Source organism: Epinephelus fuscoguttatus, linkage group LG13 (assembly GCF_011397635.1).
Source record: "Epinephelus fuscoguttatus linkage group LG13, E.fuscoguttatus.final_Chr_v1".
NCBI lineage: Eukaryota > Metazoa > Chordata > Actinopteri > Perciformes > Serranidae > Epinephelus > Epinephelus fuscoguttatus.
In genome coordinates, this window is record NC_064764.1 from 39,000,767 (window position 1) to 39,014,923 (window position 14,157).

The 14,157-nt window shown below is 42.6% G+C and overlaps 1 protein-coding gene across 14 annotated transcripts in view; it reads right to left on the reverse strand.

The window, feature by feature from the left end:
• Positions 1-14,157, reverse strand: part of caska (calcium/calmodulin-dependent serine protein kinase a) — a 215,243-nt gene that overhangs the window by 103,754 nt on the left and 97,332 nt on the right. For all 14 annotated transcript variants that reach the window (XM_049593351.1, XM_049593363.1, XM_049593358.1 and 11 more), the window contains exons 3-5: positions 7,403-7,508; positions 1,782-1,859; positions 1,600-1,672 (exon numbers count right to left, since the gene is read on the reverse strand). In XM_049593351.1, coding sequence (XP_049449308.1) covers positions 1,600-1,672; positions 1,782-1,859; positions 7,403-7,508 — 257 coding nt within the window. The remainder of the gene's footprint in view (positions 1-1,599; positions 1,673-1,781; positions 1,860-7,402; positions 7,509-14,157) is intronic.

A 14,157-nucleotide genomic window follows, 5' to 3' on the forward strand; every position in this document is an offset into this window, starting at 1 on the left:
ACTGTTTTAGAAAAGTGCCGATTCAACTTTAACATCACAGGGTGTCTACAGGTATAGCAGAGTTAAATCTGAGACTTTTTCAGACCCTTTAATATCACCTTATATGAAATTTAAGACCAAACCTGCGATGGAAATACACAGTGTGTGTTTGTTTGACACGTGTAAGTACTCTTTCCAAGTAAACACACTGATGACAGTTCAAACTGAACAAAACTACAGTTATTGGGTCTGTCAGGATATTTAAGACCCATTAAATCTGAATTTAAGACAATAAGACATTTTAAGGACCAGCAGACACGGTGGATCATTTTGGGGGATGTGCTTTGTGTTGCTGCTGAAATATATGCTCTGTACAGACCTTCTGTTATTCAGACTACCCTCACTGATATCAATGTGGTGGGCAAAATGACAGAAACACCTGTTGGTATAAAGCAACATGAACCTTCACTAAGGCCCTCCCTGTACTGGCTACTATCCAATCCCACGTTAGCAACTGTAACTGAGCACAGGAGGCCTGTCAAGCTATCAGAATAAGGGAACGTGCAGAAATGTAAATGTATATGTTTTTTTTTTAAACTTTCCTGAAGCCAAAAACACAAGACGAAAGATGTCTGATATGAATTTAACAGTGTGGAAGACTGACTCACACTGAACCCAACAAAGATCAACAAAAACTCCTTCATTTGCTCCAGGTATGGACCTGATTAGGTCTATATAAAGAGAGACCTAATCAGTGGCGTAAAGCAGTTACAACGGGCCCCAGTGCGCACTAGTTACTAGTCATAAGGCACGCGCGCACACACACACACACAAAGCTTTGATTTACTTTAATTTTACAGATAAGAAACCATAAATTGTGAAGACAATAAAGCCTCCATTAAAATAGCATTTGTGTGTGATTTATCCTGGCTTCATATGAGCAGAGGAAACCTCTGCTAGCTGCTAGGCTAATTTATACAATGTAAAATGCCATAGGCTTGTGCTAATAACGTTAGCATGTTGTATTTGTGGGGAAAATGTGTCCAGATAAAGACAAGTGTTTGTCTGTGAATGCTGTAAGTTATAGTGAAGCTGATTTGTGCACTTGTGTTTGAGATTGTCTCTGTTAAGCCATGTTTAATGTGTGTTTAATGTGTGTTTTGAATCAACTAAACTTTACAGCACTTCACAGAAACCCGACCATGAACTTGTGTTTTGAAGGTGTAACTGCAGAGTGACACAGACACACCACCACACAAGTATAAATGCTCACAGTAGCGTAGACCACGTGGGTAGGCTACAACATAGGCTCTCTATAGAGCTGACACACAAGTATAAACCCTGCTTTACTTCTCCTGCCTGTAGACCATCAGACTATAGGTCTGACTAGAACTGATGGTGAGGCAGCAGCTTTACACCTGTCTGTGTCTGATTCTGGGCGCTTTAAATGAACAACTCTGTGTCGTTCTCTATAATCATGTCTCTGCGATGCATCGTCACTCCTCATGTGTTAACATTACTCCAGCTGCTCGTACTTAACGCCTCGCAGGCAGACACAGCCACTTTGCAGCTTCAGCAAACTGCGGTTGTAGTAAAGTGTGAAAATTAAGTCAGAAATACCTTGACGTCTCGGTGGATGACATTGTTGTCGTGGCAATAACGTAGCGCCTCCAGGATCTGTCTCATGTAGTGACTGAGGAGAAGACAGTGCACAGGTATCGTTACATCACAGTTAAGTATATCTAATGGTTATAAACTTCAAGAACAGCATGAGAGAGAGCATCAAACGTGTGTCACCTCACCTGGCAACTGCTTCGCTGTAGACAAAGCCAGCATCAGCTCTCTTCACAATCTCAAAACACAGGTCTGCTCCATCCATACTGATACAGACAGAGACGGAAATAGAGACAGACGGAGACAGAGGATCAGTGTGGTGTAAAGGTCAGGGCAGGAATCTGGGTACGAAGGAAAGGTCACACTTATTAAAACGTCTCTGTGATTGGTAGTGGAGGTGAAATGGAAGACGGCGGTCAGAGGAGCAGAAGCTGTAATTATGTTTCTGTCTCTGAGGGTTGATGCAGAAACAGCTGTATCACCACAACTGCTGACGTGATGCTGACAATATTCCTGTCTCGGCTGACTCGGGGATTTAGACACGGTGACAGTTATTCTTTAAAAACAACTTCAGATGAAGCGATTTGAGGAAATTTGTTTTTTTTTTGTGTGATCTTTCAAGAGGGCAATTTTGACTTTCTCTGAACATAATTACTCAGAAATCTTGTTTTAACAGTCTGTTTGATTAGTAAAATACACAGATGGAGATGATTAACTCCAGAGACCAGATACAGAAAACTCAATAGATTCACGACTAAATCTGGCTGAGTATGCATGAAGGCAGAAACGTGTGCAGGTATTCTTTTCATAACATTTATAAAGACCCGGGATCACCTGATTCTGTTACATAAATCTCAACTGTTGTGTAACTGGGTGCACATGCATGAGCCTTTTTCAACACCATAGGCAGCCACAGATAGAGACACCCTTAAACATCCTTTTGCATATCGATTCCTGTGCCCACTGCACCACTCTTTAGACCTGTCAATGAACAACACGGTAAATAAAGTGCAGTTACACTAAGTGCATCTAAATGGACCCCAATATTCCACTAATAATCAAAATAAAAATGCCTCACATAACCACCTAGATTGGAAAAGACTGGCTGATTGATTGGGCTGAGAAGGGTGGTGTAAACCTTTATCATCCTTTAATAGGAGAATTCTGGTGCTTAATAACCATGTAAATGCTTAATGTGATCATTTCTCCCTGGTTGTAATAAATATATTCTTCCTGCACATGCAGAGGTAACACTGAGGTGATGTAGGAGGTGGGCGTGCCACAAACAACATGCTGCATCAGCTGTTTCTACGAGCCTCCCCCTGCTGATTTTGACAGAGAATCATTCATATATTTAAAAAAATAAAAATAGCACTCTGCTCGTGCTACCTTCTGATGCCAGTGCTCTGAGTAACAAATGTATTCCTTGATTTTGAAAGAGCAGCATTATTGTTATTGTTATGGCCTGTGATGTGGAGCTGCTGGACATAACTGTCTTGTTTTGCCAACAGTAACAGTAGTCTGCATTACGGATGCACGATAATACCAGTACATCATCGGTATCGGCTGATACTGGCTTTAAAAAGAACATGCTTTTTCTTATACTGCACAATGAATGAATATTACATATTACACATTACATATTACATGTGGGCCATCATGATAAGTATGCAAGAGTATGCATGCATAATATGATGTTAATTCCACTACAGAAAAGACTCGACCATCACTAAAATTAGGTGGGAAAAAAATATTTATATCAGTATCTGTTATTGGTCAAATGAGTTGTTACATATCTGCATACCGGATATCTGCAAAAAAAATTCAATGTCTTGCATCCCTAGCCTGCATATGAGACGTTCAGACAACACTGGTAAACTGTACAGTCTGACGATTATCCACATGTGAAGTATTAGCATCACTAACCATGTTGTATGTAGGGATGCACCGAAATGAAAATTTGTGGCTGAAGCCAAATAAAATTAAACGCTTGGCCGAATACTGAATGCCGTTGTTTAGTTTTTCATTAGTTTTTGCAGATGAACCCCCTCCAGATTAGTGTTGTCACGGTACCAAAATTGGGACCCACTGTGCGATACCAGTAAAAGTATCACAGTTCTGAGTAGTATCACGATACCACAGCGAAAATGAGGCAGATGTGCCTTTTGTCATTTATAAAAAGATAAATCACTTTTCTATAATACATCAATATTTCAATGGAATAAATTACTTATTGACTTATTCATACTTCAAAAACAGGATCAATAAGTGATTAACATAGGGGGGATCAAAATAAAATAAATAAATGAAATAAAAATCAACCAGCCACCCTCCTTCCCTGACAAGTAACGAACAGTCCCTAAAGTGCGGTGAGGTTTGTGGGCCGTTACTGCCACAAAGAGAGAAATGTGAAAGGCTCGTTTCTCCTCTGACACGTCACATACCTGAGTGCTGCCACAGCTTGGCTGTCCAGGTGCTTTTGGGCAGTCATGACGCTAAGAAGACGACATTATTGGAGCTGGAATTCTCCATTGCTGGTAAGCCTTATCTTGCGCCGTGGAGCACTATGACTGCCGTATTGCTGCTGCTGGTTGAAATCTGTACTCACACAGCGTGCTGGACAATTTATTTTGCTCGCACAAAACTATTTTTAGTCGCAAATGCAAGTGCGGTGAGGGACAAAGTAAAATATCGCCACACTGCCGACATTTCACTCCGTCCGTCACCGCATGCTGTTTGATTGCGTTATCAAAACACGCCGCTATTCTTCGGCCATGCTTTTCACTTATTCCACCAAATACCGAAAGTGTTTTTTTTTTTCTCAATATTCGGCCGAATATATTCGGTTACTGAATATTCGGTGCATCCCTAGTTGTATTAATATGCAGAACGGCTTTATCTCTTGTTTTACTTTATGTATTGAATGAACTGAATTTTCTCAATTAAGTTGTAAACTAGAATTCCTGCCTTGCAGTTAAGTTGCACTTAAAAGTCTCCATCCATGTCAGTGAAAACATGGATGCTTCACACACAGAAGATCTATACAGTCAGCACAGTTTCAAGATTAGAGTCACCAATTCAGTATCTGACCAAATGTCTCTCCTTCTGTTCCTGAGATATGACGCTGAGTAATGTCCAGCTCAGTGTTTTTGCAGAACATGATGATGTCACAGTGAAGCTGACCTTTGACTTTTTGGATATAAAATGTCATCACTTCATCATCTTATCCTGTCAGACAACTGTCCACAGTTTTGTTTTCACATGAACTTTCGAGTAATTTTGACCTTCGACCACCAGTGTCTTATCAGTTTACTGTTGAGTCCAAGTGGCCGTTTACGCCAAATTTGAGGGAACTCTCTCAAGGCTCTCTTGAGATATTGCGTTCACATGAGTGAGATGGACAGGGTCACAGTGACCTTGACCTTTGACCACTAAATTCTAATCAGTTCATTGTTGAGTCCAAGTGAGTGTTTGTGCCAAATTTGAAAAAACTTCCTTCAAGGCGTTCTTGAGATATTGCGTTCACAAGAATGGGACAGGTGAGGTCACAGTGACTTTGACCTTTAATCTGTAACCACCAAAGGAATGGTGTCCGCTCAGGTGCTTTTGGAGCGCGCTCTTCTAGCCTACTTAGTTGTGCTCAGTCTGACATAACCTTTTGGGTACACTCAACTTGGATGATGGCTGATTATCAATAGAAAGTTTCCATATTAAAAGCAAAATGATGATTTTAAAGGATCTTTTAATAACTGCAGAGTTGTAACTGTCACCCATATCTTTATTTTTCATATAAAATATATTCCGGCTCAAGGCCGACTACAGACACCTCAGTGAAAGGACTCAATTAACCCCATGTTTTACGATAGTGTGCCAGCTATTGAGCCTTTTGGCAAGTGCATATCAGATTTTACCGCGCATGTGTTGTACCCCAACGATATGATGAAATATGACACAGTGAAAACTCCTCTTTGTAACCTCCTTAGCAAAACCTAAGGTGGGTTTTAAACACTGCAAAGCTTCCTGAGCCTCTAATGCTTGTGGGTATGGAGTTCCATTTCCTCACTACTTCAACCGGATGTGTTTCTGACCTGCGGTACCAAGTCACTGCTAGCAGATGCCGCTGCTGAGATAGACCAGGCATCCTCGCAGGTTGTGAGATCATAAATGATTTTAAACAGGCATGCATGAGAGAAGAACTAAATTAGATATTTTACAGTCAGATCATGTCTTAGATTTGTTTTAATATAATGTATACAGACAGAAGAAAGTGGTAAAAAGTACAGCAGTGTCTCCGCACACTCCTCCTGACTGAGTGAAATCAGTTGATCTTATAATAAACTATTTAAGAGTGTGTTTCAAAGCAAAAAGAAATTTTAAATCCGTGGACGGTCAGGTTCTTTTCAGAGGGAGAGATGTGGAAGACCTTCAGAGAGATGAGAATATTTGCACTCACTTCATGCAGCATATTAACGGAGCCTTCAGCAGCAGAAGCTGTTTCTGTAATGGTGAAGTTTTAATGCTTTTGCATTCATAAAATCCCTCCAGAGGCATTTACAGTAAAGATACAGCTCTGACAATAACAGCTGCTCAGCGCAGTCAGAATCAGGTTGTAGCCGAAGGTGACAGCGCGTCTCACACCTCGCAATCAATAAGCTGCCGGGGACTCACTTTTAAGCTGCGGTCATTAGGCCCTTACACACCGCCTTGGTCCTGTTTAGCTGGCTGTTTACTTACACACACACACACACACACACACACACACACACACACACACACACACACACACACTGAAGACTGAGTGACAATCCTCACACACGCACGCACACTTAATTATGGCCCAGTCATTTTGCTTCAGCCGATTCTGTCTCTCATAATTGCTCTGTTCCCATTCTTCCCCAATTACTGTAACCTACTCTTTATTGTCACTAAGCCTCTGCACCAATTAAACAGGGCTGTTATGTAGGACTTGGCTGTGGCACATCCATATTTCCTCCACTCCTATCACCTCACACACACTCTCACATTTTAAGGCTGCCTGATTAGCCAGCAGGGAGACCAGGGAGATAGGGAGACACATGAAGCTGTCCACATCTATCTGCCATGTTTACCCCGTTATCAGCTCTGCTCTCTGCACCACTCCAAGAACGCCTCAAATCCACCTGCACTCCCACGTGTGTGCATTAGTGTGTATGAAACACAAGCTTGTGCACAAATGAGCTCCAAAACCATGAAAATCCCTTTAAATGGAGCTCGCTTTGCGTTTCCTTGAGAGTTCTCTCCCCTGCACCGAGCCGTATGATGGAACTGTGTGCGAAACCCGAGCGCTCGCCTGTTCAGCGATAACAGAATTAAATGATAAAGGAATTAGTTCTGGGAGAGAAGGAAAGATGAAGATAGGAGGAGCTCTGGGAGAGGCACAGCTCTGAGAAAGGCTGGAGGTAGCAGCGAGTGTGAAATCTTAATCTCATCTCTTTCCCTTCATATATATGGGACTGCGCTCGCCCCCTGCACACCGTCGTGCCCCCTTTTCTTTTTTCTTACCCCACCCCCATCCTCAGCTAACAAGCTTTCTCATATCAGTGCTGATTATATAAAACCACCGCAGGGTTCCTCTCTGTCCTGCTGCTGCTGCTGCAGCCGCCCTCCTCACACTGTCATCCTTCTCTCCTTCCTCTCACTCCTCCGACTGTATGTCCTCCGGTAGGCGCAACCCACTGTGACCCCGCCCACCATCTCTGCCTTTCACCCACATGAGCTTTTGATGTGACTTGTATGTTTGAGTCATGTTCCTTGCTGGGAGAAGACTTACAACTCAAAGACCATGTAGAGCATCCCGTCTGAGCTGTACGTCTCCAGCAGCTCCACGATGTGGGGGTGCTTCAGCATGTGGCAGATGCTGGCCTCCCTCTTCAGATCTGAAGAGCAAACAGACACAGAGAGATGAGCATACATGACAGCAGGACCAGCGTGCATTCATATGATCTGTCATCACATACTGATTAGCCCTATTAATTCTACAACTGAAAGATGACATAATGGCCCTCATTCATCAATCTATCTTACAAACCAGTGCAGATTGGAGCGTAGAAATCATCTTACATTGGGGTTAACGTGGGATTCATGAAACGTTCTTATACAGTATCACCGATCACAGTGTAGGAATGATCAGATGTTGATAAATATGGCAGCTGAAAACAATCGTCATTTACATATCCCTACCAAGTATATTCTGAGTCTAGAGGCCTTGTCCCTTGAGAGTGAGAGTGAGCGTTTACAACATGGAGAATCGTGATACAGCCAAGAAGAGAAACTTCTCTACGCCAGAAATGGAAATGCTGACATCCCAGGTCCAATATAACCAACTGGTTCTATGTTACAGTCTGAGAAGTGGAATCAAAGGAAGTCAGAAAAATTAAGTATGGAAAGAAAACACTGCTGCGGCCTTGCAGAGTATAATCAGCCTCGAGGTTGGAATATTTATACATCCATGATATGTACCAACCTACGGCCCACATTTACTGATAATATAGCCTGTACATTTTATCTTACTATATAATGACGAAACTCAATATTACATCAATTGGCCGAAGGGGGGCGCTATAGCAACCCATTGAAATGGCAAACTTCGAATGGGCATATCTCATGCCCCGTATGTCGTAGAGACATGAAACTTTGCACAGAGATGCCTCTCCTCATGAGGAACACATTTGCCTCAAGAACCCATAACTTCCGCTTATATAGATTTTCCGCCATTTTGAATTTTTTGAAAAACACTTCAAATGGATCTCTTCCTAGGAAGTTTGAGCGATCTGCATGAAACTGGGTGAACATAATCTAGGGACCAATATCTAAAGTTCCCTCTTGGCAAAAGTTGGAAAACTTCCTAAAACTGAGCTTCTATAAGGCAATGAATATTGCGGAGGGCGTGGCTCATCACATAAAGGTGTAGAACATCTCAAGGGTTTCACCCATCACCACGCAACTTTGTAGGCATATGACCACACATAATCTGAGGGGACCCCTCCATTATTGACCCCATCAAACAAAATGGGGGTGCTAGAGAGCTCATTTCTTATCTAGGCCTAACCGCCATATGGATTTTTACTAAACTTGGTAGATATGTAGAACAGGACGCCTCAAGGTGACTGGAGAAATTTAACTCTAATTGGCAACTGGGTGGCGCTATAACAACAGAAAAATGCTTAAAATGGCTAAAATGCGACTGATCCCTGTGGCTCCCCCTGTGGACCAATGTTGCTGTTTTTTCTAATGTTTGGTATGACTAAGTCATGGTATGGTATGCTGTACATAATCACGGAAACTGTCAGTGTGTCATTTTACCAGTGTGGCCCACTTTTAAGTCAATACAACATATAAACTCTTTAACTATCTGCCTTTCAACGTGCTACCTCAACTACTAATGTACAGTTTTAGCCCACTAACTATCCCACTATTGGCAATGGTACTACTGTACTTTCAATAAAGCAGTCGTACTATCAAATAGAAAAACACTCTGTCTGAATACATTGCTCTTCTTAATGGGTTCAGTTGACTATTTAATCTGCAGTTTCCTATCCCAAACACACACCATGTGAAACTGTACGTGGGCAACTGTGCACTCAGTGGGTATGGACTAGTAATATAGATAATGTTCTAATATTCATACAAAAGCTTGTAATTGATCCAGACTGAGGAGCGTGTCGCTGCATGTATCAGGTCTGCTTCCATTTCAGGCATAACAGGTAGCGGAGGAGACACAGACGTGTGTCCGAGCTGGACACCGGTAAAGATTTAATCACCTCGGCTACTAGTATTTAAATAATGACACAGTGCATTAAAATGATATTTTAATGATAAATCATATAAACATGCTTTGATTTGTCAGTGTTAAAAAACAGAAAAGTTTCAGACAGAGCTGAGCACAAGCGTCAGTCCTACAGAGCCTGGCAGCTGCCAGCTGTGACAAACAGCACGTGTCCATATGGCGACTACACATTTTTAAGGTGATTAAATGTGACTGTAAATACTTAGATGTCAGTCAGAATATGGTCTATTAACAATTCTCCACCTCAGTCAGATTTACTGCTGCACCGATGGTCCACGCTGACCCAAACTTCCGTGCACGAGCTAAGACCTGACGTGAGATTAGATCGTAGCCTCTGCTCACGTCCACGTTGATAAATGCCGAGCTTTGCATGGAAGTAACCGTACGCCCAGTTTTGTGTCGTACGTTTGTTTAATAAATTAGGTCCAATGTATGCATCCTTCATATATGATAAATATTTTCACAAGAGACCAGACACTGAGATAAATCATCAAAAGATCTAATGCGGTCTGTTGTAGGGGTGCCATCTCTCGTCCTGGCAATGCAGTTCACTCATACACTGTATAAATAATGGACGTAGCTTCTGGTTTGTGGTCTCCTGCTTTGAAGTCTCAAGTTGGTACTTTAGCCGTCGCCATCTTGGTTTTCTGGAACCAAACGTAACCATTTTCGTACAAGAGGCTGAAGCTGAGAATAAGAGAGGAGTGAACCGGACTCACAGACTGCAGTGATCCTTGCAGACAGCCTGTCACTCAAGCAGCCCCATCCTTAAAAATGCTTAACTTTGAGCCTTAAAGGGAAATTTCGGTTTATTTCAACCTGTCTCCTATCGTCCTAAATTTGTTTCAAGTGACTAGTGACATAAAAATAATAGTTAGCATGTTAGCCGTTAGCCTAGATACAGCCGGGGCGCATAGTAGCATCAGACCTGTTAAAACGTAAGTGAACGGGCAACCTTCAAGTGCAAAGTTAGTCCACTAAACAAGCTTTTTTCCACAAAGACCGCCTCATATTGTTAGGATAAATGTCAGAGAACATATAGAAAACGACATGTAAACGTGTTGTCTTACCTTACCGGTGTGCTGCCATGTTTGTTTACCATTTAGCTCTGCTTTCCAAAGCGCGGCTGAAATATCGCGAGAACAAGCAGCAACAGCTGGAAGGCAGAACCGGACAGTAGCCTGAAAAGTTCATTCATTTATTTTATGAAAGATTTATAGAATAATGGCTGACTTTTTGCCAGACTTCAACTTTGTGGAGGAGGAATTTGATTTTGCAGAGTTTGATGGCGCCCTTATTTATTTGAGCCAGAATACACTGGCGAAGAGCTTCGTGAAATTGAAGAACGGAGGAGAGAGAGAGAGAGGTGCAACAGGTAGAGGACGAGAGAGGAGCAATGGCTGCTGCAAGGCTGCGTAGCTCTGGAGATTGGTGGTGTACCTGTGAATGCTGTGCCCCAGTGCCCACAGAAGAGGAATGCCTCTATTGCAAGGAATGGGACCGGTTGCAGCCTTATTTTCAAGGTCCGGATGTGACCGAGGACGAGACACCTCCACCTGGAGTAGTATCCAGCTGGGCTTTATCTAGAGCTCGCCAGATATATTTCGGCTGCGCTTTGGAAAGCAGAGCTAAATGGTAAACAAACATGGCAGCACACCGGTAAGGTAAGACAACACGTTTACATGTCGTTTTCTATATGTTCTCTGACATTTATCCTAACAATATGAGGCGGTCTTTGTGGAAAAAAAGCTTGTTTAGTGGACTAACTTTGCACTTGAAGGTTGCCCGTTCACTTACATTATAACAGGTCTGACGCTACTATGCGCCCCGGCTGTATCTAGGCTAACGGCTAACATGCTAACTATTATTTTTATGTCACTAGTCACTTGAAACAAATTTAGGACGATAGGAGACAGGTTGAAATAAACCGAAATTTCCCTTTAATAAAATGTAAATGGGTGAGTTATATAAAAATTCATCCTTGCTCAGTTGTCATGAACAGAGAAATTAGCCATAGAGACCAAATACGTTTTTCTGTACCAGGCTGCAAACATGTTTATTTCTTCTGTAAGGTTTTTAACATGGAGGTCTATGGGGATTGACTCGCTCTTGGAGCCAGCCTCAAGTGGACATTAGAGGAACTGCAGTTTTGGCACTTCATCATTGGCTTCATTTTTTTAGCCTCAGAGATTGCATCTTGAGTTCACCTCAATGTGTTCATCAGTGAGTAATAATCACAGTCACACCATGGTTGAGCACTGTTGGGTATACTGCTTGCCCAGGGCATCAAATACGCTAGTTGTGGCACTGCAAGGCAACTATCTGTGGTACTGATAATGTTGCCAACGTCTTAACAACCCTGTATAACTGTCTGATCAGCTGCTTCTTTGCGTATCGTGAAAGAGGCTATCCCCCACTGTGCAGGCGCCCTGACCAATCAGCAACATAACACTATACCCAGGCTCTTTTCTCTCCTCTATTACCTCATAATTAGAAGTCTTGGATCATTTTGATTGAGTATGGTAAGCCCTGTCAGATTTGAGGGTTTTACTGCTCTTACCCTCGTCACAACATCATAACGCACCCTCCTTATTTTGCAGACTCCGGCGCTACTGGCAAAAAAAAGACATATTTACACCACATCATATTTTATTTTACACCAGTCTGAGTAGTTGAACCCCGAAGCTTTTCCGGCGTAACACCTCAGCTTTTCAGACGCTGCTGCCTACCTCAGGGCTTCCTGTAGCTTAGCTCTCACTGTTAGCAGAGAGGAAAATGGAAAATGCACAGCGCAGCATACTCCTGAAAAACGATGACTCATCTGTAGGACTGTCTCGTGTGCAAATTGGCAACACGTCTCTGCTCTTCTTTAGGTTCAAGTGATGTTTGTATTAATCCCATTATTTGAGATCCTCTTACTGCTGCCTGGCAATAAGCATCTACCACTTTAATTGGTTCCTTAAGAAGAGGAGGGTTAATGGAGGGGGTTAGTGAAGCTGAAAAGAACAATGCAGTCGGCTGTTTGGAGGAATCACTGGGGAGAGATGACAGACAGAGAAGGCAGAGAAAAAAAACACAAACCACCACATAAAGCTCTCCTCGTGAGACAAATGTGAAACATAACGTTCTGCTTTTAAAGGATGAAAACGGAGGAAAAGATAATTTGATATAATCTGATGAAGCCAGGGCGTTGACGAGACTGACGTGAGGGAAAAAAAGACTGCTCAGACAAATCAATATTCTGTCACTGTCTCTCTGATGCAAACTGAAAATTGTTGTGTCATGTAAAACGGGTTGAGCGGAGGAAGGATGGACGGTGATGCATTAACTGAACTGAAGCACATCACTGGATAACAAAGACTTTAAATGAAACACTGAAAAGTTTCAGTATGGTGGAGCACTGCAGTGAGACAGTCAAACTGCATCACAAAGACAAGCTTCTTTCTTGGGGGGGGGGGACCACTCTACTTTTCCTTCCTGCATCCTCATCATCATCACTGTTTCCACCCCTGAAGACCACCAGCTGTCTCTCCAACTTGTTTGCTGATAATTAAGGGGTTTCAATGCAGCTGTGGACTGTAGATCCTGGGGCTGTAACAGTCCATGTGTTTGTGCCAAACTGTCACAATATGGGGGTCATGGTACAGTGATCTCAGCCGCATGCAGAATGCAGTGATGTAGAGCCAAAGCTCACAAGCATGAGTTCTATCCGCAAACGTTTAGTCGTACCGTGTTAGCAACTGTGCTAAGGTTAACACAAGAAGACCCACCAACGGGTTCCCCAGTCAGCTATAACAGGACCAGAGAGACAACTGTGTATAAGACGACCAGTTTCGACAAGAACGCACATTTGTCGGCATCACCCCACAAGTTGTATCCTTTATTATTTTATGTATCCAAGAGTGTTCAACCCTCTTGACGAACACTCTTCTTGACAAAAGTCCAGGAGAACCAAAACGCTACTGTTATCAATAAATGGTGAAGCTGAGCAAGGCTCCTGTGTGCAGGATTTTCTGTTCAAAGACACGTCAAAGAACGACAAAGAAACGTCCCACATAGACATATTTGAGCTACATGACGTCAACAGCTACAGGACATACCTTTGACGCTATGTTACACAACGTTAAAGGTAGGGCCATAACGGTACATGTATCTGTGTCGAACTGTTCGGTACGCGACTTTCGGTTCAGCACGACCCTGTACCAAATTATTGGGCGCAGGATATTATTTTATTTTATTTTGTTTTATTTTAATTCCGTTTTTGCGAGCCGAACCATTTAAAATATCTAGTTCCCCGACGGACATAATTGAGTGACGGACCGAGTCCCGTAAATCTCCACTTTCACTTTGTGCAGCGCATTCTCGCATTTTGACAACATGGCAAGTGAGCCTGACGAACCTGAAGACCCACCTGCAAACCTTAAGTCCTCCGTTTGGGAACACTTTGGTTTCAGGGTAAAATACGAAGATGGAAATAAACAAGTAGACAAGACAAAAGCAGTGTGCCGACACTGCAGAACAGCGGTCGGGTATGTACTTGGAAACAGGTCTAACATGCTAACGCATCTAAAGCGACACCACCCGAGTTTGAACGTTAACCGGCACGACTAGAAAAAGCAATCTAGTGCAAACTACAATATCGTCGTCGTTTAAAAAGAAAGAGCGTTTCCCTGACCATCGCGCTAAAGAAATAATCAACGCCATTGGAGTTGAGTAAAATTGTTTAAGCTGCACTTCAG